Source organism: Chrysemys picta, chromosome 2 (genome assembly GCF_011386835.1).
Source record: "Chrysemys picta bellii isolate R12L10 chromosome 2, ASM1138683v2, whole genome shotgun sequence".
Taxonomy (NCBI): domain Eukaryota; kingdom Metazoa; phylum Chordata; order Testudines; family Emydidae; genus Chrysemys; species Chrysemys picta.
Window position 1 is genome coordinate 38,012,985 of NC_088792.1, and position 27,761 is coordinate 38,040,745.

General features: G+C 43.4%; 1 protein-coding gene and 1 long non-coding RNA gene across 8 annotated transcripts in view; one reads left to right on the plus strand and one right to left on the minus strand.

Moving 5' to 3' along the window:
• Positions 1–1,122: 1,122 nt before the first annotated feature.
• Positions 1,123–2,584, minus strand: LOC122172851 (uncharacterized). Its single transcript, XR_006173406.2, has 2 exons — positions 2,454–2,584; positions 1,123–1,721 (listed from the first exon to the last, which is right to left on the minus strand). It is a non-coding gene; the product is annotated as an uncharacterized LOC122172851 (long non-coding RNA).
• Positions 2,585–5,794: 3,210 nt separating this feature from the next.
• The window catches only part of PIP4K2A (phosphatidylinositol-5-phosphate 4-kinase type 2 alpha), a 202,361-nt gene continuing 180,394 nt past the window's right edge, over positions 5,795–27,761 (plus strand). Inside the window, exons 1-3 of one of the 7 annotated variants that reach the window (XM_008162824.4) lie at positions 5,795–6,090; positions 14,658–14,726; positions 21,662–21,685. In XM_008162824.4, the coding sequence (XP_008161046.1) occupies positions 5,950–6,090; positions 14,658–14,726; positions 21,662–21,685 (234 nt within the window). In that variant the 5' untranslated portion in view covers positions 5,795–5,949. Of the gene's footprint in view, positions 6,091–14,657; positions 14,727–21,661; positions 21,686–21,715; positions 21,736–27,761 lie in introns of those variants that run through there. The other 6 variants (XM_005302774.5, XM_008162825.4, XM_005302775.5 and 3 more) reach the window with 6 other exon arrangements.

Consider the following 27,761-nt stretch of genomic DNA (forward strand, 5'->3'; position numbering starts at 1 on the left):
AGTGAGTGGGGATCACGCTCTGGTAGCTTGCAATGCTGAATTCCTACCTGTCAGTGGGAAATCATTTTGGAATTGGAAAGCCCATGGGCGGGGAGGGGCGTTGTCATGCAAGTGTTTAGGGCCATTAATTATGTCCTGGTATACAGGACTGTGACTCCTGGCAATGAGGACATAGTGGATGGATTTGCAGGAATGGGGTTCCTAAGCTGCAGTGGGGTGTTAGCACTCATATCCCTATTTTAGAACCAGCCCTCCTTGCCACAGAGTACACCAACAGAAAGGGCTACTTTTTTATGGTTATGCAAGCATTGGCGGATCACTGGGGATGCTTCACCGATATCAGTGTGGGCTGGTCAGGGAAAGTGCATGATGCTTGCATCTTTAAGAACACAGGACTGTTCAAAAAACTGCATGCAGGGACATTCTTTCCCAACCAGCAGATTATCATTGGCGATGTTGAAATACCAATAATGATCCTGGAGCTCCTGCCTATCTCTTGTTCCCCTGGCTCAAGAAGCCATATGCTGACCACATTGACAGCACTAAGGACTGACTCAACTACCAGCTCAACAGGTGCAGAAAGACAGATAAATGTGCTTTTGGTAGAATGAAGGGAGGTTGGTGGTGTTTATTCACCATATTAGATCTCAGTGAGAAAAATATCCAAAGGGTTATAACTGCCTGCTCTGTCCTGCATAGTATCTGTGAGGCAAAAGGGAAAAAAGTTGCTCCTGGGTGGAGGGTAGAGATAGAGCAGCTGTCTGCTGCATTTGTACAGCCAGACAAAGGTGATTACAAGACCTCAATGTGTAGCTAAGTAGTTGAGAGAGGCTTTAAAAAGCACTTTAACGGTCAGCCACATTAATGTGCTGTTCTGGACTGTGCTCTGGCCCTGAAGATTTGGGTGCTGTTAATAACTGTTTAGTGCTTGGTGTACATTTTATACATATAAGACTGTTTTTAATAAACCTATGAATTATGCAGTGCTTGTTGTACATTTACACATATGAGGTGTTTTCTTGAATCTCTGAGTTCTGTGGTGCTGTACACTTGCAACTGATTGCTTTAAGTATTGCTGTACATTCTGCAGCATGTGTGGTGAACTAATAAAGATTAAAATACTTTTAAAGAATAGAATTTTATTGAGTGACAAAAGCAGTGAAAAAAAAAACAAAGCTAAACAAAACCAAAAAAAAATGTGCAAATGAAAAAGTACAATATAAACTTTGAACATAAATTAATGCAATGGAACTTTAAAATTAGAAAGGCAGCAAATATTTCTGTCCATTTCAATGAATGTGGTCCATTTTTGCTACACATGCACTTCAGCTTGGTGTGGTAGAGGTAAGGATGCCCAGGAGTCCATGTAGAATGTTGGGGGATGTAGGGAGCTGCCACCATGGAGTTCTCCAGGGACCGCAAAGGTGGTAAGACCATGATTGCTGGATCTGCAGGTCAACTAGAGTCTGCAGCATCTGTGTTTGCTGCCTGACAAGTCCCATTATGTCCTGATGCATCTTCCTCTCATGGTGGGAGTCCTGGGTCTTTCTCCATTTTCTTCTGTCCCGCTTCATGCCATCTGCCATGTTGGACCACCAGGATCTTTGTATGCAATCTGATGCAACACTGCCTGCAGGATCTCGCTGAACATATCCTCCCTAGTGGGCTTCTTTCTCCTCCTCCTCAGGATCAGGGATTCTGTGGGTGTGAAGGGGCAGTTGCTACAGATAAAACAGACAGATGTATGATTGGATTTACAGCCACAATGGAAAGTGAAAGATACGTTTAAAAATGGCCTTCCTTTATTCCTATTAAAAAAATGTAAGACATGTTTATTGATGCTTCAGCTTTGGAGTGAATCTGCACAGCTTTCCAGGCACAGATATAGTGAGTAAGGCCTGCAAGAGGCAGCGGGGGTAGGAGAGGAAGAGGGCATTAGATTTTCAGTTGCATAAAACAATAAAATTTCAGTCCCTATTTCCATGGGTATGAGTATAAGGTATGAATACTGGCACTGTTTTCCACAGGCAATGGTGATTTTAGCCGATAACTCACTCCTGAGGATAACAAAGGTACAGAGACCACAGCTGCTGCTGGTGTCCCCAAGATGCCTGGGCTCGTATGCTGCTAACCTGTTTCATGCAATGGTGCCAGACAAGTTGGCCAACCTCATTGTGGAGCGTTGTTGGGAAGTGTCCTATCACAGAGGAAGAAATAAGGCATCCAACCTTAGGAACCTTTGGGAGAAGACTACAGAGTATCTCCAGGAAAATTTCATCAAAATCTCTCAGTAGGATACAAGGGACATCCCTGGATACGATAAACAGACTACTCTGCTTTCTCTCTACCCCCTGCCTAACCCTATAGGGAAATGAAAAGCAGATAACAACTCTACCTCTGTTTATGGTACCACCACCTCTTCTCATACAAATAAAACAATTAAAAGTTGATACCTGAGTCTTGTTAACTTGGGGATAGGCCAGGTGCCATCTTCACATGTAAACATTGTAAAGGAAAATGCATGCACGGGTTTATCCGAGGTTCCCCTTCATTGGGTTTGGCAGGAAGGACAGGCTAGACTGCAGTGCAGTCTCAATTGGTTCCTCCATGCCACATCTCTCCTCCTTCTTGTTGTTCACGGCATGCCTCTCTGTCTCGGGCTCCTCTAAGGTATGCATGGTGATCTGTGGGGTGCTGGTGGGGTCTCAACCAAGTATGGCATACAGCTTGTTGTAAAAGTGGCAGGTCTATGGCTCAGCACCAGAATGAGAGTTGGCCTCCCTGGCCTTGTGATATGCCTGCTGTAGTCCCTTTGCTTTCATGCAGTACTACTGCTGATCCCTGTCATACCCCTTCGCCTGCATCCCCTGTGGAATCTTTTCGTTGATGTCCACATTTCTACAACTGGTCCATAGCTGTGCCTGGACAGCCTCTTCCCGCTGTAGGTCCAGGAGATCCAGTATCTCTTGTCTACTCCAGGCAGGAGTGCATCTAGTACATGGAGCCAGCATGGTCAGCTGGGCAGCTGTGCATAAGAAGAGAGAGTTGCTAGGTGAGCTTGTGGGGTGTTTTAAGGGTGGGGGCTTCCAGTCTCCGTGACCCTTAGGCAGTGGAGTTCACAATTGTGATCAGAACAGTCACTGTCAGGCATTGTGGGAGGTGTGTTAGGGTGACAGAGAGAGATAATTTGAGTGGCACAATATCTTTTATTGGACCAACTTCTGTTGGTGAGAGAGACAAGCTTTCGAGCCACACAGAGCTCTTCATAAGGGTTGACATAGGTCACACAGTGTCTACACTTGCACTGTGTCAACCTCTATCACTCAACCATGCCTGATTGCTGTTCAGGGAGGCAGTTAGGTTGCGTAAACTGGGTGCTTCTGTTGGCCAGAGATAAATATGAGCGTAGACTCATGGACAAATAGGTTTGACATGAGATGACTTACACTGACCAAACTTCGTAGTGTAGACCATGTCTCGTATACTACAGTGATGAGTGTAGTATCAGAACCTACAGAGTACAGAATAGCCGCTGTGTGCTGAGCTCTTTTAAAAACTGGCTCTAACTTTATTTTTAGGCACCTAAGTAAGTGATCTGCTTTTTTTCCCAAAAGTGCTGAACACACAGCAGCTTCCGTGTCTGCAATAGCAACTTCAGGCACCTGTTTTTTGGTGGTTTTTTTGGTGAATCTTGTTTTAGGAACAAAAAGGAAATAGTTAGAACACCTCTCCACATGCTCCTACATAACTTTATAATTTAAGAAAGAACTGTGGAGAATGAGCTGTGAAGCCCTTGCTCTTCCTCCTTCCATCGCACCCTCTCTTCTACCAGAAACTGCAAAGATTAGAACACAGAATAAAGTCTAACACCTGTTTGGATGCAAGTGGGATGGAGAATAAGCACCACTGAGTTATCTGGCTTTCATCTTAGTTAAACTTTCATATAAAAGATGAAAGTTAAAGGGAATTGGAGAGGGTGAGAGTCTCAACAATTGGTGGTTGTGTATGCAAATTCCTCTAGATTTGAGCTTCCATGTAAATCTGGTCTTTTTGCTCAGTGATCAGCCCATGAACAAAGTGAGATCTGCAACATTCCAGATCAATATGTGCAGTTCAGAAGGTGGTGGATACCTCCACCATAAATACATTAACAGTGCATGCTTAACCTGTACAAGTATGTGGAACGTGAACACTTGCTAAAGTTGTAATTAGTGAGGGAGATGTGTGGGATGTAGATAGTGTTTCCTTAGCAGTCACAGTCTGAGACAGAAGGAAGTGCCTTGTGAAGATGCCAGTTTGTCAATGGCAGTGTGTATGTGTGGATGCGCGGGCATGGTTATGAAGTATTTTGTAACCTGGTATTTTCTTGCTGCTTAGGCCATGGGTGATTTCCAAATGGAAATATTATAAAATGGAATATTTCATAATATTTCAAAATGGAATATTATAGAATATGATGATGGGCGATCACTCATTACCGAGTATGATCATCTTCCAGGGGAGTTATGCATCCTCAGGTGGCTAATAAGGCCAATCCTTGAACCACAAGTTCTATTGCAATGAGGGCAAATCTTTTCAGGCTCAGCAGATTGTTGACCATGACTGGAAGCCAGTCTCTCCTTCCTTCTGCGCCTCTTGTCCTCTTCAGCTTGTCAGCGAGCAAGTTCAAAATGCAGGGGACCATCACGAAGGACTTCACTCTATTTTAAGCGATCCTGGGCAAATGTCTCCCAAGTGTCAATGTCAATATTACTTTTTTAGGTTGTCCTTCAGTAAGTCCTTAGAACGCTTCTGTTGTCCACCCACGTTATGGTACCCTTCTTTCAACTGAGAGAAAAGGACGTGTTGTGGGAGGCGATGGTCTGGCATCTGGACAACGTGACCAGTCCAGTGGAATTGCTGACGGACAACCTATAGACACCACTTGAACGTCCTTGAGAGGCACCATCAATGCTGCCTTCGTAAGATTCTGAGGATCAAATGGGAAGACAGGTGCACCAATATTAGTGTCCTGGAAGAGACACAGACCACCAGTATTGAGGTAATGATCATCCGTCAGCAATATAGAATATATATTACAGGGAAATACTATTTTTTAACACGGCCGAGGCAAACTGACATTTCCACAGGAAGGATCTTTAGACTAGGCACCAGAGAGCTGATGGATCTTCAGGGTAAAGAAGCCCCATGGGGCTGACGGCCAGTAAGGGCAGCGCACCGTGCCCGAAAGCCTGGGGCTGGGTGCGAGCAGCCCGGGTGTGTCACGCCCACGTGTCTCAGGGCAGCGGGTGGCCGCTGTACCGCTCGCCCGGTTCGATGCCCGCTCTAGAGGCCACCAGGCGGGTGGAGGCGCTGGGGAGCGCGGTGCGGTGACAGCTCGCGCTCCGCGGGCTCGCCGAGCTCAGGCAGGTGGCGGGGCAAGTTTTCACCAGGCTGGGTGACGGGCTGGCTCCACACACGCCCCCCGTGACATGGAGACAGCGGGCCCCGCTCCGCCCAGGGAAGGCAGCTGCCGTTCCCCAGCCTTTCCCTTCCTCCTTTTATTAAACGGGGTTTTCCCTCCGCCGCCCGCTTAACTCGATGTTACCGCCTCCGCCCCGCTCTGCTCGGGCAGCGGACCCTGAGAGCACAGTGAAGGCGGAGAGGCTTCGTTGCTGCCAGTGCGCATGCTTGGCTGTCTCGGGCATGCGTATTGGTAACGAGGGAGCCGAATCTCACGCTGTCCCCTGAGCCCTTCCCGCCCAGGGGCGGGGCGGCCTGACGCAGAGCGCGGCAGGCGGAGGAAGCCCCGGGGAGGAGGCGGGGCCCTTTCAGCGAGCGGCGCAGGCGGCCAGGCCAGGATGCGCCTGGCATCCCGCGGCAGGCAGCCCGCCACCCCCGTGTAGCGCCAGCCGCCTCTCCTCCGCTCGGGCCCGGGGCGCTGAGCCGCCCCCTCCCCTCGGCTGCGCCATGGCGGCCCCCGGCAACATCGTGTCCGTTATGGCGAGTAAGACCAAGACCAAGAAGAAGCACTTCGTGGCGCAAAAAGTGAAGCTGTTCCGGGCCAGCGACCCGCTGCTCAGCGTCCTCATGTGGGGGGTCAACCACTCGGTAAGTGCGGGGCTCCCCGGCCTCCCTCCCTGCGCCGGGCTCCCCCAGCGCCCGCCCCCTCCGCAGCCCCCTGACCGCCCAGGCAGCCGGGGACCGGGGCATCCATCCCCCTCCTGCGTGGGGGGCGCCTCTCGGGGGTCCCCGCGGGACGCGACGCCGCGGGTGACAGCGGGTGTGCGGCGCCCCGTGCCGGGCTGGCGGGGAGCTCCGGGCGTCATGGAGCTGCCGGGGCCGTTCTCGTGGCCGGGCTGCGCCGCTCGCCGTGGGGCTGCTGGCTCGCAGCAGTTACCGTGACCGGCCGTGGCGCAGGGCAGCGCGGTGGCGGGATCGGCTCGGGCTCTTCTGCCAGTCCGCTGGCTTCGCCGCCGTTGCTGGTGACGGATGCGGTTCGCGGAGCCGCGGTGAGTGTCAGGCAGCAGCAGAGAAGCGGCTGCTGTAAAGGGGAGGGGGTGAAGGAGGCTCGCTAGCCGCAGCCGGTGCAGCCTCCCTCCCCCGCCTCGAAAGCACGGGTGTTAGTGTCTGAGCCAGAGAGCGAGCTGGGGAAGTCGGGGAAGCGCCGCCGGCTTGCAGTGCTGCAGTGCCCTGTGTCTGAATCCGTGATAGCGGCTTGTGGAGCGGAACCCGTGCGGTATTAATCTGATTATACGGAGGAGGAGGAAAGCTGAGACATGATCACTGGGGCTGGGCAGAGCCATAAAAGTTTGCATGTCTGCATGCATATTGTCCCTGATCTGTCCTGCTGCTGCAGCAGCCGGGTGGGCGAAAACTATTTCGCTTTTCATGGCTTTGAGGTCTTCAGGGGCTATGTGTGTTATGTACACGTCTCACCTTCCCATCCCTCCCCCATTGTGTAACTGTGACGATTGTTTAAAACGTGAGACTACTGGGGTCTAATGTCTGCATTAAACCTTTCTCCAGATAAGGAAAGGTGACTGCATAGCTGATCATGAGTGCCTGAGGTAGTCTGTGTCCCATTGATCAGTGATGCAATGTATTAAGCAGTAGAGGTGTCCATTAAGTCCCAATATTTCTCATTATGATTTGGGCTGTTGTACCTTCCCAACAAGATCTGTTCTTAAGAAGCGTGCATATTGGATGTACTATGGTAATAAAAGCAATTATATGCTTTTAATATTTTGAGTTCTGGTACCTCAAAAACAGTTTAAGCAAATGTTTGGTTTTTGTTGAGATTGAAAAGGTTTTTTGTGTGCTCTTGAGATGGTAAAACTGCCAAATGGCAACATTTGCCAAGTGTCATACTCTGCAGGTGATATGCTGTTATAACTACATGCTGTCAAGGAATTTAATGTAGCCAGATACATAAAAACTTACTGTGGCTTCTGAGTGTTTAAAATTGGGAGCCTAATAATGAAGGTGTCACATGCATGGGGCATTATGTGACTCAGGACACAGCTTTGCATCTTTAAATAGCTAATGCAGAAGGCTAATGATGTAGAGTCTAAAGATCACCTAAATCCAGACACTGGGGAGTAAAGTCAAAAGCTTTTTGGTCTTCTATATTAGTTTTTTATTGGTTATGTTAGCTCTGTACTGTCAAACATGATATTCTCTATTAATGGAGTGTCACACAATTGATACTTTAGTATTCTTGCAACTAATTAATAGGAGATATAGCTTGAGATCACTGGATAAGCAGATGTTTCCATACAACAATAAAGGCAGTCTTACTACTGTACCAAAAAACAGACTCTCCTTGCCATGACACCCAACCCCTCCGGTCCTGCTTTTTTTGTAAAGTTAAACAAAAGGATTTTTAAAGAAAATTATGAAAAGGTCAATAGCCTCATCCCAAACTATAGTCCTCAGTCAACAATCTGATCATTGGATCATACACCATTTAACAGACTTGACAAACTTGATGAATTTTTTTTTTAAAGAAAATCTGTAGGTTCAGATTTCTTTACAATGGTGGGTAAGCTTCATTATCTCCATGGAGACAGTTAAAGTAACTAACTCACAGAGACTGTGACTTGCTTTAGATAGAAGAAATTGGTGGCAGATCTCAAAATAGATTGCAGATCTCCTGAGGGACAATTGTATTTGGTGGCATCCTGTATATTGGACAGGTAAGGGAGGAGCAAGTATCTATTACCTTTTGTCACTATTACTAGTCCTAGCAGAAAAGACCAAAATGTGTCTCCCACCCCCACTCTAATAGTAAAGTAAGTAGCAAACAAGACAACTTCACGTATGACACATCAAATGCTGTTATAGAGCAGTTTGAATTATGTTTCCTTCAAGCTTAAAGCTTTTGTCTATCTGTTAGGGAAATATAGTATAATTTAAGTGCAAATAACTTATGGGTTAGTAAATCTTGCTCATTTCCTTTCTCTCTCTTTCTTCATTTCTTTCATAGCTCTAAAATTAATTCTGTCCCACATATCTTTCTCATTCTGTTCATTGCCCTCTTTTCCTTCTGGGGGGGAAAACGCCTCTCCTTCTTGCGGTTTCTCATTCACCACCTGTGTCGTTTTTCTTCCTAAGGTGCAACAATGGGGAAATAAGGTTGAATCCTTTCTCCACTGCTGCAGTCCTGTCAGGTTCTTCACATTCTATGTCTCTTCGCTACTGCTCCCCACCTCCAAATAACTTGAACGTGTGAATTCTGTGACTGTGGACATGAACAGTTCACTTCCTAGCAGTGTCCTTTGTTTCATGTGCTCTGAAGAGACCGGAGAGCAGAGGTGCTGTCAGTTGGCTAGATACAAGAGTGAGGTGGCATGTAGGGAACTGTGCCTCTAGTGATGAGAAGCAAATTTCTGTGAAGTTATAGAACATGTAAGACAAATCTGGTATGTATGATGCAAGACTTTAGAGCATAATATGGAACTATTGTATGAAATGCAGAAAAGATGAGAAACTTCCTTCCATTGTGAAAACTATTTTTCTGTGTATGAGGCATTCTGGACAAGAGGATACAGTGTAACATATTGTTCTCTACTTTGAGATGAAAATAACAAACTAAAAACTTGACTAGGGCTCAAGTGAAATATCAGTGTTTTAGCAGTAAACTTACTTAAAATAATCAGTGAGTTTTATGTGAGAAGTGTATGATTCTTTGTTGGCAGGAAGTGGTTCTGAGCATGAATGCATGATATACAAATTTTCCCATTATCTGGTCACAAAAGGATAAACTCATAAAGATTAGAGTGAATAAAATGAATTTATATCCACACTAGCCTGTTGCATTTTCTGTAAATAGAGGAGGAAGAATTTTTAAATGACTTCTCATCTTGGACAATATTGAAGCAAAAGGACATCTGATGAGGGGAACTTTGAGGTTTATCCTGCACAGAAAAGTAACAAAGTAGCTTTCAGCAATTGTACTACAGTGCCAAGATTATGACAATTTGGCAGCTCATAAGAGATCTGAAAGAAACTGGGGGAATATCTGGATTCATCAAGGACAGAGGTTGGAGATACTTTAGAGTCAGTTAATAACAGAATAAACTGGAAACCACGAAAGACTTGGACTATATTAAATGAGTGCTGATATACAAATATTTAAAAGAATGTGAAGTCCATAGTGATAGTAATGAGACTAATTAACCAGACACAGAATAGATTACATTAATTAGAGGAAATAAGACTGACAGTAAGTGTTGGCAATCTGTTTTCGATCTGCTTTCTATACTAAATATGTACATCAACCAACAAGGAAAGGAATAATGCCAGATTTTGAGATTCTGCAATACAGAAAGTATAATAGAAGACAAAAAGAAAGGAGAGAATATGTGAAGCAGTCACTGTATCCTGTATTTGAAATATAAATGAGACAAGAAAAAACTGAAAGGGGAAGGAAGTTGACAATGTGGAGTATATTGAATTAAATCAGATTCAATGAGGGTAGTGTGAACTGGGTGGGGGGTGTTATAAGAAATGCTCTGAAATACTACTTATGCATAGTGATGAGTTTTAATTATTAATAAGGTTCAAAGTGCCTTACTAAGGTATAGTTGTGAATTCCCATTCCCTTGGGGGTGGGGGGGGGGAGGGAGGAGGGTTGAAATTAAGCAGGATTTTTTTCCCCTGGATCTGTGCTTGCTTTTTTTTGGTCTTCTGTCATTTTGAACTGGTAAAACCACAATATGTTCTGAAAATCTCCTGATGCTAGAAACATCAAGGTTTAATCTGAATCTGTAAATGAAAATTGATCTAAAGTAAAAAGGGAAATTATGAGAGTACTCAGGTTCTGGTGCCTATTAGAAAACAGAGTTCTAGAACTGTCTAGAAGCCTAAATGGAAAGAATAGGTAGTTGTTGGTGACTGGAGAGATAAGCAGGGCTACTTGATGTAGATATGAATTGTTAAGGGGGGGGAGCTTCTGGAAGGTAGGCAAATATCACCTGATTTTTTTTTTTTTTTTTAAAGCTGGCTGAAAAATCTGTTTTGTTCTTTACAGGTGAATTCAGTAGGTGGTTCTTCCATTCTAATCACAGTAAATATGAAAGTTGCTACTCAATAGTGCAAATGCGTGACTAGACTGAATTTGACTCAACATGCCTGTACTTGAGGGATGTGATGGGAAACTAGCAGTTGAATATGTTGAAGTAATGTAAACAATTTTTCTAAAGTTAATGTAAACATTGTCCAGAATACTCAAGTAGCAAGAAGGAGAGAGCACTTGTGCTCATTTCAAAATGCTAAAAACTTATTTATTTGGAGTATTGCAGATTAAATATGCTATTGAATGAAACTTGGCCTATTGGAGCAGAAGAGTAAAACATGGAGTTTGATACTCCAGGTGAGAGATTTTTTGATGTCACAATCATGGTAGCCTCAATGATAACTTAAGTCCCATGTTTCATGTATCCCCATGTGCATAATTTAGGAGTAACCTTATCTGTTGGAGTTGGACACTTGAAAATGGCAAAGATGATTTGGGTTATGCTATTAAAACAAATAGGCCTCTATCCTGGCATGGGAGAGAAGGGTGGAGGGCCAAGGTGATTGTATACCACCTTTGTATCGTCTCCCAGAGCTGCTGGGGGTTGGTTTGGTGCCAGGATGAAGTTAGAATGACCCTCTGTCTACTATAATTTATGCTGGTGGCTGGTAGCTTCTAGGACAGGGGTTCTCAAACTTCATTGCACCGTGACCCCCTTCTGACAACAAAAATTATTACATGACCTCAGGTGGGGGGGACGGACGACTGAAGCCTGAGCCTGCTCCAGGTGGGGGGAACCAAAACCCGAGCCCAGTCCGGGCGAGGGGGGGAACAAAGCCGAGGCTTAAGGGCTACAGCCCCAAGCCAGGGGCTGTAACCCAAGTCCCAGCAAGTCTAAGCCAGCCGTGTCGACCCATTAAAATAGTTGTGACCCACTTTGGGGTCCTGACCCACAGTTTGAGAACCGTTGTACTAAGTGGTTGTTTTTGCCAGCTGGGATTTGGTGATGCCCGATAGCACTCCCAGGTACTTTTCAGCTGGCTGCCCTACTTTTGTCTCCTGTCTTGATTGCAGTGTTTAAGAATTTGGATGGAGCAATCTGCAGTTTTCTTTTCAGACAGAAAATCTTGAGCTGCATTCTAACTCCTTTGCACCACTTGGTATATAGGCAATGTGCAGTGGCGGTGTTACTTAATTGTAAGCTCCTTGTTTTGGTTTAATGTATATCTTATTTTGAGCAAATAGGCTTATAAGGTGAATTGCAGTTTGTTTCATAAAATCTTTCGCCCCTCCCCCTAGGCACTAGGAAAACAACCTAGAAACGAGATTATTAGATATCTACAATATCAGGAAGGATGATGGGAAGATTGAGAAAATGCTAAAACTCAATTGTCTTTGAAGAAAGACTTTGTTAGATGGGGTTTTAAAGGACTCATTTACACATAGTAGCAGCACTTGCCACTCAAATCCAAACAGGCTATAGGAGCGGATGTGAGATGAGCAGTACAGCTGCTATCATGGTTCACTATGCTTCTGATCCCTTCACTTCTTGAGCTGATTTTTTTTTTTTTGTATCCAGTTTTGAGTAGAGAGATCCCTCTTCCCCTTTCCTTAAACAGTCTTCATTATTACTTTAAAAAGTATAACACCTGATGATTTAAATCTGCAGCATTTTGTCTTTTGGCATCAGCTGTCTGCACCACAGATTACTCAAGAAATATCTGTTCAGAGGAGGGAGGGGCCAGGCATACCAACTGTAGTAGCAACTGTGTAGCTATTATTCATAGCAGCCATGAATGCTGTTGTTGTAGTTGTCAAAATAGTAGCTTTCTCAAGAGAAGGAAATGGCAAGACTAGAAGCTGAAGAACTGGATGCGAATTCAAAATATATTAATGATCAACTTGAATAAAGTCTGTAGTATTTTTGAAAGAAGCAGACATTAGAAGACACTAGGCGAAGAATTTCCAAGGGGAGACAGGAGGAAATAAAATGTGGTTGATTACACCAGCGGGTGTAGGTAATAAAGCAGCTAATAAAGCAATTAGAACTATAAAAAAAAGTCAACTGGGCATCATGCCCAGATACACTAAATCCTAGAATACTGAAGAAAATAGCAAAGGAAACAGGAAAGCCTTTACTGGAATCCTAGTTCATTATGCTCTAGGCACCACAAGAGACTTGGAGAGTGTTCGGCTCTTACGTCCTAGGGGGAAACCAGGAAAATACAGACCTGAAACTTGACTTCTGCTGCGTGAAAGGTATTCGAAACTCCTGAAGGAATAGGGATGGGATTGATAATTCAGTAAAGGATACCCAACATAAGTTAATGAAAGGGGGACCATGCATACATGATTTGCTTGCTGCAGAAATGTTGTGCAGTTAATAATCTCTAAAATCCAAATGCATCTGTGATAACACACAAAGATTAAGATGCACAGTAAGTGTGAAACAGGAAGAGCTACTTTAAGACCGATTTTGCTAGATCAGTGGGAAAGCTGTTTCAGTCTCTAGTAATTTATGAGTTTATGAACTAGGATGTTGCAAGGGCTGATCTTTTTCCACTTGACATAGGAAATAGAGAACAATTTTCTAAATTTAACAGACTTATTAACCTTTACAGGGAGAGGCAGGATTAAGCAGAGCAAACAAGTTAATAAGGAACATAGGAATTGTCTTACAGGTTCATGCTAGTGGTTCATCTAGTTTTGTAATCCACTCTCTGATAGAGGGCAATACCAGATGCTGTAGAGAAGGTAGAAGACCCAAAATGGCATGGTACAGAATTAACAGCCCAGAGGAAGAAACTTCTTAAGGTCCATCAGTAAGAGGCTGTCTTATACTCTGAGGCAGAAGGGTTTATATCCCTCCTATTCATTTGGGTGGCTCTTTAAATCCTATATAATGTAACTGGCTTTTCTCACTGTCCATATAAGTGTCTAATCCTGTTATCCTTTTGGCCTCTAATATCTTGTGGGACTGAGTCCCACAGGCTACTGATGCGTAGAGTTACTATATGCTTGCTGTTTTAATGTTAGATGAATCTATATTTTGTTTACCAGCAAGAGTTACTTGCAGGCTAGGGGTAAAATTGTCAATAGAGATGTTTCCAGAGTGGCTTATGGGGAAGTTGTGGAAAGATTGTTATAAATAAAGCTATAAGCTATATACATTATTGGTCCTGAAGGACTTAGTCGAAATTTCTATAACTGTGTGGTTTTCTCCTGGCTTTTAAGGGTTGCCTACGGTTTCTAAGGGGAAAAACTAATGTGTGTGAATTTAGTGCCTTATATTAATTTTTTAATTCTTATCCCCACCTGGTTTTGCTTTGAACTCTGGCTTCTTTCTAAACCAATCATGTACTTTTAGATGCCCCCCTCTAACAAAGCAACCATTAAATTTTCTCCTCCCCCACTTCACTGTATTCCAGCAGAAGTTGCCATGTAACTTATTGTAAATTTAATTGATTTGGTACCTAGAACTTTGCATGGGCTTTATAGTTTAAATCTAGTTTTTTAAATGTATGCCATGCAGTGTGTGACTCAGAAAATAATCTGAGAGCTGATTCAAACTTGAGAGATATTTCTCTCCATACTATACTTGATACCAGACTTCAAGGGGCAAAGTTAGGGTTGGATAGTTGTGTGGGCTGTGTGTGTTTCATAGAGTAGTAATGGATGAAGGGTTATATGGCAGAGGGGAGCTGAACAAATCCCTTATTTGTCCCTTATGGATCCTCAACATTGGTTCTTAAAAGTATAGAATTCTTGTAAAGAATACCTCTAGAGTTTTAGCTGGAGTCTCTTGAAACATTTTTTCAACTTTAATTCTCTTTAACAGTCTGAGACTATTTCCCTCTCTCTCTCCCCCCCCCCCCTTAAAAAATCAGTTTATCAAAGTGCTGCAGGAGGTGAGACTTGCTCTAACTGTCCTTATGAAGTCTGCCAAAGCGGGGCTCCCCATTGCAGACATTAGTTAGTCTTCATGACTAAGTTTCCTGTACTAGCCCATGTCCAACCCAGGTATAACTCTCTCATTCCAGCCCTCTCTTATGGGCTTATTAATTTTGGATAATACTCCCATGTGCCCCTCCATCCCTTGCTGGTCCCTGCCCCAGTGTCATGACTCCTTCCTGACTTATGTCTTGCATTTCTTCCCCAGTCTCTTCTGCTGCCTTATCATCCATGTCTTGTTCAGTCCAGCAGTAGCCCAGCCTGGAATCAGCTGCAGGTTGGTTTATATTTTAAGATGGTTGTTTGTAAACTTCTGTTATATATAACAGAGCTGCATGCACAAGTGTGACTTGGCCTATAGCCACATGAAAAATGGAGTGGGAACAAGACAAAAATAAAACGTGTCATGCTATTTTGAGACCCAAGTACCTCTGTCTGGAACACTTCTCTGGCATGGCCCCAACATACTGGAAATAAGAATTGGACTTTCTTTAGTTTGGTTCAAAAATGCTAAATGGCTTGTTTCAGCTGAGGTAGTTAAGTTACAAAGACTTGTAAGCAGTGTAGGCATGCTTACAAAGGATTAACTTTACTTGCTTATGCACAGGTCCGGGTTTTGCTTATTGTCTGAGCCTGGGAGCTTCTGCTTCCTGTTGCCTATCTGAGAGGGAGAAAGGGCTCTGATTTTTCTCATGTGCCCTTCTTAGCTGCTTTGTTCATATTCCTGACCTAATGACCTCTGTGTAACACCTTTTGTGCCCACTACAGGATGATGGAAGGGTCATTCAATATTTGTATCTTCTCATTGTTCAATGTGTGACCCTAGGCCTTATTTATTGAACCCTATTCAAACTGTGCTCTGAAGATGGAATGATTAATTTCTGCATTGGCTTTTCTGTGGTGCTCATTACAATAGCACCTGAGTCCATGTGGAGTGCAGGGGTGGTAGTATTCTCATTTTACAGATGGGAAGCAGAGGCACTGAGATTATGGTCAAAAGAATCCACTAATTCTGTGTGCCCCATTCAGATGCCTAGGATCTGATTTTTTCAGAGTACTGTATATACTCATTCATAAGCCGAATTTTTTTAGTAAAAAGGGAAGCACCAGAGAAGGGGGTCGGCTTATGAACGGGTATAGAGGGAGAGGTGGGACAAAGCCCCTCCCCCCAACAGAGGGCGCAAGGAGAGGCAGCAGAGCCAGAAGGGAAGAGGTGGGGCCAGAGTCTCTCCACTTCTGGCCATACTGCTCTCCCCCCAGCCTCTGAAGCAGCTGCAGCTCCGGGGCTGGCAGGCTGCGGCCGTGCCGCTCGGCCCCCCCCTCTTCCCCCCGAGCAGGTTGCGGCCATGCCAGAGACATCCTCCCCTGGCCCTCCCCAGATAGGGTGGGAAGGGATGGGATGGGGAGAGTGTGGGGGTCCTGGGCTAGGGATGGGGTCATGTGGGGAGTGGTCACAGGGGCTACTCCCCTGACCCCCAGCTTCTCCCCCCCAAAAAAATGTCCCTACCAGTTGCTGTTCCTGCCTGTCAGGGTAAGCAGCTGGCGCGCAGGGACACTTTGTTTACTTAGGTTTACCTCCATGCCTGCAGACGCTCGAGATTAAACAAACCATTTCGGCCCGCCAGTGGCTTAACCTGATGGCCTGGGAGCTAAAGTTTGCTGACCCCTGAATTATAGTGTCGGCTTATGAACGGGTCATAAAAAATTTCCATTTTTACTTATCTATCTTGGGGGGGGGGGGGGTGTCGGCTTATAAACGAACCAGCTTATGATCGAGTATATACGTTTCAAAGCACAGCTTCCAGTGACTTAAGTTGCAGGGGTGGGTGCTCGGCATCTCAGAGTAGATCCATCCTGTTCACTGAATTGGGAGAGGTCCTGTAGAAAAACTGGATTATATCATAATTCTTATGCGCTAGGGGGACAAATTAAGGTTGCACAGGCACCTTCATTCTGGCATGTCTTAACTTTTCAGTTCTTGAATTTTAAAAATTAATGTTCAGTTTTTTTCTGGGTAATTTGCTAGACTTTTAAAAAAGCAAACTGCAAAAGCAGAAATTCTATCTAGGTGGCATCATATTAGCACTTGCATGAGTCTTCAGCAGGGTTGGTCTTTAGATCGACCAAACAGACCTCAGCCACTTCATCTAACAGAGTAACTGAATGCAGTAGTTTCCTCGCTCTGTGGACCAGCGCTAGAGGAAGATGAGATACACTTTGCTGGGGGTCTCAGTGATACTTGCTGAAAGACTTGGGATTCTTGAGTTCCATTTAAGGCTCTGGAGGGGAGTGTGCTCTAATGAGCACACAGACTCTTCTGCCCACTCTTCCCAAGCTTGCCCCTCATCTGCCTTGTCCCTTCCCCTAGACCTAGTCCCGTTCTCTTTGCCCAGCCAGTTCCAGTTCCCACTTTCCTGGCTCCTCATCCAGTCTCTTCACCCCCTATGTTTCCTATTCTTGCTGACTACAGAGCTGTTAGTGGATGCAGCAATCACAACAAAAACAAAGCCTAACTTTCTGTAGGCATTTCAGAGACTTCCCTCAAACTTCACAATTAATTTTAGATCAAGCTATAGGCAAGGCCATTCTTGGCTTGCAAGTTGCAAAATATGTCAATCTCTAAAATGGAACCGTGCTTCACCATTATGGTGAACAGTGCTAATTAAGATTGTAAAGCTTTGGACTGCCTCATGTCACCTTTTATAGTGATAAGAGCTGCTTGTGGACAATGGAACATGTTTTCTTGTGCATGTGAGGTGCCTAGAAGCAGAGAGTGGTCATGTATGTATAAGGAATCAATTCTAAATCTTATACCCGTTTACAAGAGGACTTCCCTTTTCATTAAGTATCTTATGCTTTCTGCATACCACATAAAACATCTGTTTGACACAAAATCTAAAGATATTTAGCTCTTCATTAATCTTGGAGAGGATGTTAAAATCTACATCTCTTATATAACAATAATTATAGCCGAATGCCAGTTCTGTTATAGTTAATGTTCAGGATAGGTTTCTGCGTAAAGCTTGGCTTTTCTAAGTGCTCTAAAAAAACACAAGTTACTCAGATTGTCTTGAAATTTTGTGCACCTATTGGGGGTGCACTTCTTACAGAAATCTTAATTTATACTTTTGAGTCACTTGACACATAGCCAACAAGGGGCATGGTTACTGGGAGGCTTTGCATACATGTCAACTAAATCAAAGATATAAATGAGCAAACCCTAGGTCTCTTGCAGGGAGAAATATCACAAATCCTTATGATATATCCTGGAAAACTTGAGGTCCGGAAACTTTGATGACCATCATACTGGCACACATGGCAGAACTATTTATTTTACTGATTTGCTTCAGATTATTGTGACTAGAAACTGCCCAATGAGTAGGGCCCTACCAAATTCACGGCCAGGAAAAACACGTCGCAGCCTATCTGGTCTCCCCCTGTGAAATCTGGTCTCTTGTGTGCTTTTACCCTATACTATACAGATTTCACTGGGGAGACCAATGTTTCTCAAATTGGGAGTCCTTACTCAAAAGGGAGTTGCGAGATTGGGGGTATTTGCAGGTTATTTTAGTGGGGTCACAGTATTGCCACCCTTACTTCTGTGCCGCCTTCAGAGCTGGGTGACCAGAGAGCAGCGGCTGTTGGCCAGGCGCCCAGCTCTGAAGGCAGCACCCCACCAGCAGCAGCACAGAAGTAAAGGTGGCAATACCATACCTTGCCATCCTTACTTCTGCGCTGCTGCTGGTGGTGGCTCTGCCTTCGGAGATGGGCTCTCAGCCAGCAGACACCGCATTCCAGCTGCCCAGCTCTGAAGGCAGCGCCGCTGTCGTCAGCAGCGCAGAAGTAAGGGTAGCAGTACTGCAAGCCCCCTACAATAATGTTGTGACCCCCCCCCAACTCCTTTTTGGGTCAGGACGCCTACAATTAAAACACTGTGAAATTTTCAGATTTAAATAGCTGAAATCATGAAATTTATGATTTTTAAAATCCTATGACCATAAAATTGACCAAAATGGACTCTGAATTTAGTGGGGCGCTACCAATGAGTTTACAGCATCTTAATGACAAGCAAGGCATATAACACATTGGCTTTTTGGCTGGATCAAGCTGAATCTTAATAGGATGCAGATACACAAATCATAGGGCAGAATCTTTATATTTAAAAAATGCACACTCTGTCTCTTTGTTATGTTTCATAGACAGCCACTGAATCTTTCACAGGTGAATTGCAAGAAGTGTTAGTATTAAGTGTGGTCTCTGAAATTTTGTTCCTGCTGTCTACTTAGTATGCTAAAAATTAGGTATATGTCTGCAGTTGGTAGATATTCAATACCGATACAAAATATTTAAATTTCAAAGGCATTCAAAACTGATTCTAAGTCGCTGTGAAATGGCTCTAATGTATAACTAAATTTCACTATTCCATAGTTATAGGGTAGAATTGCATCCACAATGCTTCTGTGTGTGTATGGTGACAAAAAATAAAACAAAACAAAAATCCTTTTGCAGGAAGCTTATTTCAGTATTAGAAGCTAAAATTTTCCTCTGCATATCTCTAACGAAGCAGAGTTTGAAAGATGATAGACAAAGCCTCTTTGTCTTGTGTTGGGATCCTCTATGTTCAGTGTGTTTTGATTACTGTTCACTTTAGTTGTGCTCACAATGCAGATGGCTTCTGTTTGAAAGTACACGTGAAGCTTAGCATATGGACTTAATTCACTTTTTCAGAAACAATGTTGCCATATTGCATTGAATGTTGCAGTACAGCCACAGTGTAACTGTTTATGTATAGTGCATCGTTGGTATATAATTCACTTAATACAGTAGTTGTTTAATGGATATTTATACTACAGGCCAGAATAATTATTAGCTGTTGGACAATATTTCTATTCTGAGTCTGAAATGTGTAAACTTTTTTCAGTAAGATATGCCTTGAATTATAACAGTAAAGGACTCTGAATGACGTATTACTCTGCCTCCTAGGGATACCAGCCTTGCATTACTCTCCATGACAGACTTTTTGCAAACAAGCCTTTACCAAACTACCCTCTCCCAACACAGCCAAATACTACATCAAACATCTACAACTACTAATGGCGTGAGAGTGAGGAGTGAATAATTTGATAAAGTGGTGTGTGGGAAAGAGGAACAGATTTAAACTTGTTGTGCTTAGTCTGGTGTACAGTAGCTGTGATAGTGGTAAGGTGTGTGCTTGTGGTTGGAGGAGTAAATGGCAAGTACTCCATGGCACCTTAACTTTTCACTTCCTTACTTCTGTGGGTTTGTCAGGTGTGTTGTGTAGCAACCCTAATTGCTTTACAACACTTGTGTATTAACAGGTATTTAATGTTTATGCACATGCCTAGAGCCTCTATACAGGCAAGTATATTGCACAAAACATCCTTCTTCAGTTATGATAGGTGGACTCTGGGATGAAAGTTCAGCTGACGCTAGTAAGACTATATAGGTAGCATTTCTACTAAGGCATAATATTCAAATTACTGCTTTTATGAGGAAGGGCTAAAATACAAAACCCACTTCTTTGACCTAGCATCCCACAAAAATATCAACAAAGATCTCTATATATGATACCATGGAGATGTCTCTTATTGAGTCTAGATAGCTTTTGTATATAATACCTCGAATGATAAGACTGTAAAGTCTAGTATTCAAAAGTTAAGAAATGCCAGAAGCAACAGTGTCCATGAAACCTTAACTTGTCCCCCTTTTTGCAAATGCATTGGCAGTCTTAGCCACCTAAAAAGTCTGTGGTAGAGCCAGGAATAGAACACAGCTCCCTTGGGTCCTAGTCTCTTGTGACTAGAGCCCTGCAAATCTGCAGATATCTGCTTTATACCTGCAGGCCATGTTTGCTGCTCACGGATTGGATGCGGATACAAATTTTGTATCCCCGCGGGGCTCTACTTCTGACACTGTAATGTCCTTTCTGTTCTTGTTACTCTCTGCCTCATTCACTGTCCAGATGCACCGAGTGAAGTTGGGGTCCTGTAGAACAAATTGTGTGTGGTCATGTAATTAAAGACTGCATCACAAGTCACTTGCATAAGGAGGCTGAATTAATGGTGCACAAGCGACATTTATTCTGGCATTTCCAAACTTTTGAGTACTTGTTTTTCAACCTTTACATACAAACAATACAGAAGAAAGTTATTTCCTAGTTCCCCTTTAAAAAGGCAAACTGAGGGTGCGTCTATATTTACCCGCTGGTGTGGCAGCAAGCAATCGATCTGGGATCGATTTATCGCATCTTGTCTAGACGCGATAAATCGATCCCGGAAGTGCTCGCCGTCGACGCCGGTAATCCTGCTCTGCGAGAGGAGTAGGCGGAGTCGACGGGGGAGCCTGTCTGCCGTGTGTATACCCGCAGTAAGTACCTTTAAGTTCGAACTAAGATATTTCGACTTCAGCTACGTTATTCACGTAGCTGAAGTTGGATATCTTAGTTCGAACTGGGGGCTTAGTGTGGACCAGCCCTGAGAAAACAAATGACATCATGTGAAACAATATTGATCCATTGCATGGGTCATCAATAAGATTATAAACCAGAACTTCTAGACCTATACCACAGACCTCTACTTCTTGAATGGAGTAAATGGCCACAGTAGTAGGTTGTTATCCTCTACATGGACCAACCAGTAGAGGGGAGTGCAATGTTTTGCAAGTGGCTTTCAAAACTACTTACTAGACAGCAGAGGAATGTTAGGAGTTGGTAATTAGTTTCTATCTATTCCTCTGGATGAGAAGGCGATAAGGTTTAGACAGAACACCCAACTACATCTCTTTGTCAGAAGAACCTTCTGAATTGTTTTTTCTGCAGACACTTCCTACCTTCAGCTGAATTTATTTTTTTCTTTTAGAGAACAAGCATGGGAAAACTTCAGTACAAATTGTTAAAATTTGGCAAAGTTTTATAAAACTTAGAAAAATTGCTTACTGTAGAAATTGTTGGGCAATATTAACTACAGATGTTGCTACCAACAATTTTTATACCTTGGATATGTGTCTACTTATGCACCACCATGTTGACCATAGGACTGAAGAAAGATAATATCTAATTCTGAGTTTCTGGTATAGGGGCTCATGTTGAAATGTATGTTTTTAAATCTAGAACATGGCTACATATGGGGAGTAGTGCACTTTTTATGGGCAACAATCACAATACGAGGTGCTCTATTTCTGTTTTTTCTACAGCTCCATTGGGGCAGCACACCTAAGGTGAGGGAGCAAGGAGTTCATCTGTCTGCAAGTTTCCAAGGTTATTTAAGGTATCTAGTGACAGGTTCAATGAGGGAGTAATCTCTGTTCAGATATTGTTTTAAATGAATTAGACTTTGTATTCTTGTGGGAATGTCTCCGTACTAGATGACATGCTGACATACTATACCAGCTTTATGGAGGGCTTTCAGGGTATGTTTTTGAAGTGTCTTGATCTGTGAAATCCTAAAAGGTACCACATGGCTTGCTGCATTCACTGAGCATTCTACTTGGGAGCAAAGTCTTCTTCAAGTAGCGCCCTGTGGGTGTTCCACTTCAGGTGCGCATGCGCCCTGTGTCTTTGGAGATTTTTTGTAGCTGTGCTCATTCAGCCCATGCATGCAGCCCACACTTTTGTGCCCCTTTCCTAGGATATATGGGGCTGCACAGGCAAACCATCCTCAGTTTCTTCTCAGCTGCCTTTGGCCCAAGATAGTCTGCTGTGTGTCTGTTCTCTAATATTTAGCTTTTTCTCTACCTTACAGTATTATAATTGTTGGAACAATTTTCCTTTTGTTTTTCCTTTTCTTAAAAAACACCTTTTTGTTCATAGAGCTATTTATGTAGTTAAGAGATTTCCCCTTCTAGGCTTACATTTTTATTTGTTCGGGAATGCCAAGGTTCTCAGGATTCAAGAGGTGCCTCTCTGTCAGGAGACTATTCCGATAAGTGATGGACACTCCTAGAACCTCTGCTGTCTCGGTGATATGCATATGCCCTGTAAATGCAAGATCTGCACTTTCTTCAAGGGTAGATCTCCCCCCACACCCCAAATAGAGAAATTAAGTTTAATCTCCTAATGATGGAGCAAGATTTATGTCCATCTTTGTATCCCCTCCACATAGACTTCCCGGTATAGCTAGTGCCCTGTCTACATCGACATATCGGTCACCGCAGACTGGTAGAGAGGTAGGCAGTACTACAGCAGCAAGTACATCTACAGAGGTGGTTCTCAATCAGGGGTATGCATACGTCTTCCCAGGGGTACATCAACTCGTCGAGATATTTGCCTACTTTTACAGCAGGCTACATAAAAAACACTAGTAAAGTCAGTACAAATTAAAATTTTATATAGACAGTGACCTGTTTATATTGCTGTATATACTATACACTAAATGTAAGTACAATATTTATATTCCAATTGATGTATTTTATAATTATATGGTAAAAAATGAGACCATAAGCAATTTTTCAGTAATAGTGTGCTGTGACGCTTCTGTATTTTTATGTCTAATTCTGTAAGCAAGTAGTTTTTAAGTGACGTAAAATCAGACTCCTGAAAAGTGTAAGGTAATCTGGAAAAGTTAAGAGCAACTGATCTACGGAACCAAAGTCCTCATCTATATCTGCCTCTAAGCTAGGGTGACCAGATGTCCCGATTTTATAGGGACAGTCCCGGTTTTTGGGTCTTTTTCTTATATAGGCTCATATTACCACCCCCCCCTTGTCCCGATTTTTCACATTTGCTGTCTGGTCACCCTCCTCTAAGCAGAAGGAGGTAAGGAGTAAATCTCCAAGAAGCTCTCGGTCACAGTTTCACAAGAAGGCTATGGAACCTCTGGTCCCAAGGCTCTGAGTGAGGCTGGTACCACAGAGGAGAAGAGGAGTCAGTTATCTAAGACACATTCGGTACTGAGTGTGAATACCTGTATGCAGAGTGGCAGAGACCGGGTTGAACAGACCAAGCCCATCACTGAATAACACTCTGTACTGATAACAAGAAAGTCAATGGTACCAAAGACTGCTCACCTACCTACAGTATTGAGGGAATCCCATATCAAGTGCTCGGTACCAGCTGCATCGATACCGAAGCTATCCTCCACACGTTCCCACTCAGTCCAATCTTTGATACTATCGGTACTTCAAGAGTTTAGATACCCTAAGGATCTGATAATATCTTCCGAGCTGGAGTATCATCTGTTAACTAGGGCTGAGGGTTTTTCAGTGTCAAGACTCTCTCGGACACTGATCCCTCTGTCACATAGAGCACCACACTTGCCCTCATCTAATCTGTAAGCCAAACAGCTATCTCCCCCCTTAGAGAATGTGGACGAGAACTCATTAGACTCTCAAATTTCAGTGTGGGGTTCCCCTACCTGTTCTAGTTTTGATGGCTTGGTCTAGAGCAGAGGTTCCCAAACTTTTCTTATTGCATACCCTCTTCTAGATCTACCAGCTTCCCATATACCCCTACCCTTCTCATCACTGATACTTTGTGTTTTCTTCTTAACGCTATCGGTCTTTAGCCATCAGTCCATATTTCACTGTTATGTACAGATATAGTTATAGTAGGACGTATACAATGAAACCGCCCCCTCCTCCCCCCAAGTTCTGAGCTCAGTTAGACTGGACATTTCCTAAGCAACTGAACCCATGCTGTACAGTGATTGGAGGTGAGGGCTCTGTACATCCGTGTCTCTGTATATCCGTGTTCATTGCAAATTAAGTACTGTATTTTATATAACAAATTTCCACCTAGTTTTAAAGCTTCATCTGAGTAGCGTTTTATGAAAATATAATAAATCCACCATTACACAATTTCTTCCTCATCCCCCCAGAGATGTCTTGTGTACCCCCAAGGGTACGCATACCACAGTTTGGAAACCCCTGGTTGAGAGTCTCAACTATCCAACCAACAAAGTCTTACAAGTGCAACATCTTGCCCTTCTCCCTCCTTTTGGATGCCACCTCTCCCATTTTCAGGATGCATGGGAGCATATAACATCAGACAAATGAGTTTTGGAAGCCATAACATCTGGTAACGCTATCCATTTCAAATCTATTCCTCCTATACATTCCCCCTCCTTGTCCCTCTTCAGGACCCTCTGACAATCGATAGCTAGAGCAAGAGGTGACCTCTCTTCCAAATTTAGGAGCAATAGAACCATTTCCTGTGCAGCATGGGAAGGAGAGTATTTACTGATTCCCCAAAAGGCCAATTTTAGACCTCAGCACTCTAAACAAATATGTAAAGCAACAGAAATTTAGAATTGTAAACCTTGCAGCAATAATTCCTTCATTAGAAGTTGGTTCGCAACTCTTGACCTACAAGGCACACTTTCATGTCACTAGTCACCCTTCACATAAAAGTTTTCTTCGTTTTCTAATAAACAAGCACTCCCAATACGGTGTGCTCCCTTTCAGCCTGTCTTCAGCACTGAGGGTATTTTCAAAGATTCTGGCAGTAGTTGTCACTCTCACACATTGGGTATAATTGTTTTTCCATTCATAGATGATTGGTTGCTCAGGGACAGATTGTATCAGGAAGTCTTAATGTCAGTAAAGATCATGTGTTCTTTGTTTCACAGCCTTGGACTTCAAATCAATCTCAAAGTCGGTTTTGACTCTAGTACAGCATCTAGATGTCATAGGATCTTCCCTGGATGCTGTAACAGGCAAAGCGTACCATCCAGCAGATTTTTCTCACCAGAGAATCTCATCTCAGAGATTCAGGGCAGTCCTCAAGTAACAGTAAGATATTGTCTTCAACTGCTAGGACACATCAGCTTGCATCTTTGTAGTGCAGCATGCTAGTTTGCATGACCAAACTTTCACAAGTGTTCCATTTTTGCAGTTTCCCCATACTGTAGTGATAACATCAGATGTTCCACTTTTACATCTGGGACCTCCCAAGATACAGGGAAAATACTCACTATAAGAGCAGCTTCTCCACATCAATCTTTTGAAATTGAGAACTGTCCAAAATCCTTATCTACACTTTCTACTGCTAATCGAATAGAAGACTCTGTCACTATATTTACTATGTGGCATGCAAGTATTATATCAACTGTCAGGGAGGCACACATTCTTCATTTCTCTGTGCCAAAGCAATAAAATTCTGGAGTTGGTGTATAGCTAACCACATAGTCATCTCAGCTTCTTGCCGCACACACATTCAGAACATCATGGCAGGCAACTTCAGAAGACAATTTTTTTCCACTAAGTTACAAATGGGAACTGAACTTCAGAGTCCTTCACAAGATATTCTTATCTTGGGGTTGGTCCTGAAGGTTGATTTGTTTGCCTCACCAGCCAATGTAGAAATGCATCGGGTATTGCTACAGAGGGAGGTCTCGATCCCTAATTCATAGGAGATGCGTTTCTTGTCTCCTGGATGAAAAGACTTCTCTGTGTATCTCACCAACATTGTTGCTGTTAAAGGTTCTCAAGAAGATCGAGCCAGAGTCATGCTGATTGGGTGAGATGTACATATAATGGATTACATCAACTTTCTAGGTAGAAACATGGACATTTTTGTTTTTGTACCACTTGTATTCATAACCAGTTAATTTATCTCAACATTAGATATTTTTGATGTGAGCATTTTGCACTATGTATCATAAACAGTATATATTGCTATTTTCTACTGGAGACCTTATTTCTCAGAAATAAGTCAGTGAAATTACAATCAAATCATACTATGACATTTAAAATCTGCTGACAACTGAATGGACTTCAGGAGTAATCTAAGAAGTGAGGTAACATTGCCTTTTGAAGTCTTTCCATGTTTAAAAATAAAAGTTGGTGACTAATGTAGCAACATGATTGCAACAAATTAGAAAAAGTGAAGGAATATTTATTGTAAACATCTGTTAAAATAAATATCACAACTAGTAACAAGCAAGACACTTTCAGGTAAGGATGTAGAACTTGGATTTTGTGTCCTAAATGAAAATAACTTGAAAAATCTTTATTTAAAAGTCTCCGTAAATCAAACAGAATGTTTCATGTGCTAACTATATATAGCTATCATGTTGGCAACAATGGCATCAATTAGTTGTGTACTGTATTATATTAAGGCTTGAGATAGGGTTTAGTTTTCAGTGACCTGGTCTTGTCATTGCTTCAACGTTGCATTAAATTCCCTAATAAGTCACATCACTTTCAGTGCACTGTCGCTGAAAGGATGTGTATTGATGCTGTCATTTTGTTATATAAGCCTCAGTACTACATTGATTATTGTATTCTGTTCATGAAGAAATTCTCTTCTCTGGTTGTGATTCATTATTGCGTTAACCTCTTCAGTCTTATTTTTATGACTGGTTTTGACATCACTAAATATATTCATGTGCCTAAGTAAGATGGACTGACTCCTCATTAAGGAAAATTCATTGCAGTGTTGAAATTCCCTCTTTTTGAACGTTCAAACAGAAACCTGACAGGATCTTTATAGTTTTATTTGGGATGTGGCAGTGATAATACTTACGCACTATGCCTTTGAAGCTGTTGACGCATCTGTAGTAGGCTAACACTTGTGATAAACAGAACGATTTTTGGAAAAAAGCTGAACTTTTTTGCAGGAGGATCAAATGTTGCCTGAACTCTGTGTGGTGTCCATTTATATTTCATGCAGTCTCTCTGTATGATTAGGGGCTTGTCTCTGTCGACTAAGATTCTGCCATAAGTTGTTTGTATTGTGTGTACTTAAAACACAAACAATAAAAAATGCTAATATAGGGTTTTGACTTACTCCTGCGGAATTCTGTGCCAATGCATAATGCAGAATTTGTGCTGAATTAATGTTCTGTGCAGAATTTCCTTTTCCCCCTGCAGAATTGGGTTGCAGAGCTGCTGGCCACTATTAGGGGCCACTGGACCCGCCAGAGCCCAGCTCGCAAATAGAAGACACTGTTGGGGAAAGGGGGAGGGAGCTGAAGGGTTCCCAGCATGCCCTGAAGGAAGGAGGCGGCATGCAGGAAACTCTGTACAAGCCTGGGACCCAGCATCAGGCTGTTTCTCCCTCTGGATCCCTGGGAGGGTAGGGGGTGTGGGTGTCTGGGCTGGGGGATGCTCACAGCTGGGCTTTGGGGTAGGGGGTGTGAGTGTCTGGGCTGGGGGGCACTGCAGCTGGGCTCTGGCAGAGAGTGGGTGTGAGTGTCTGGGCTGGGAGGCGCAGCTGAGCTTTGGGGGGCTTGGGGTGTGCCCGGCAGCTGGGCTCTGAGGGGGTAGGGGCTGCAAGTGTCTGTGCCCCTGGCAGGGCTCTGGAGGGGAGGGGGCAGAGAAACAGGAACTGCATTGTCATAGGGGTTTATTTAAT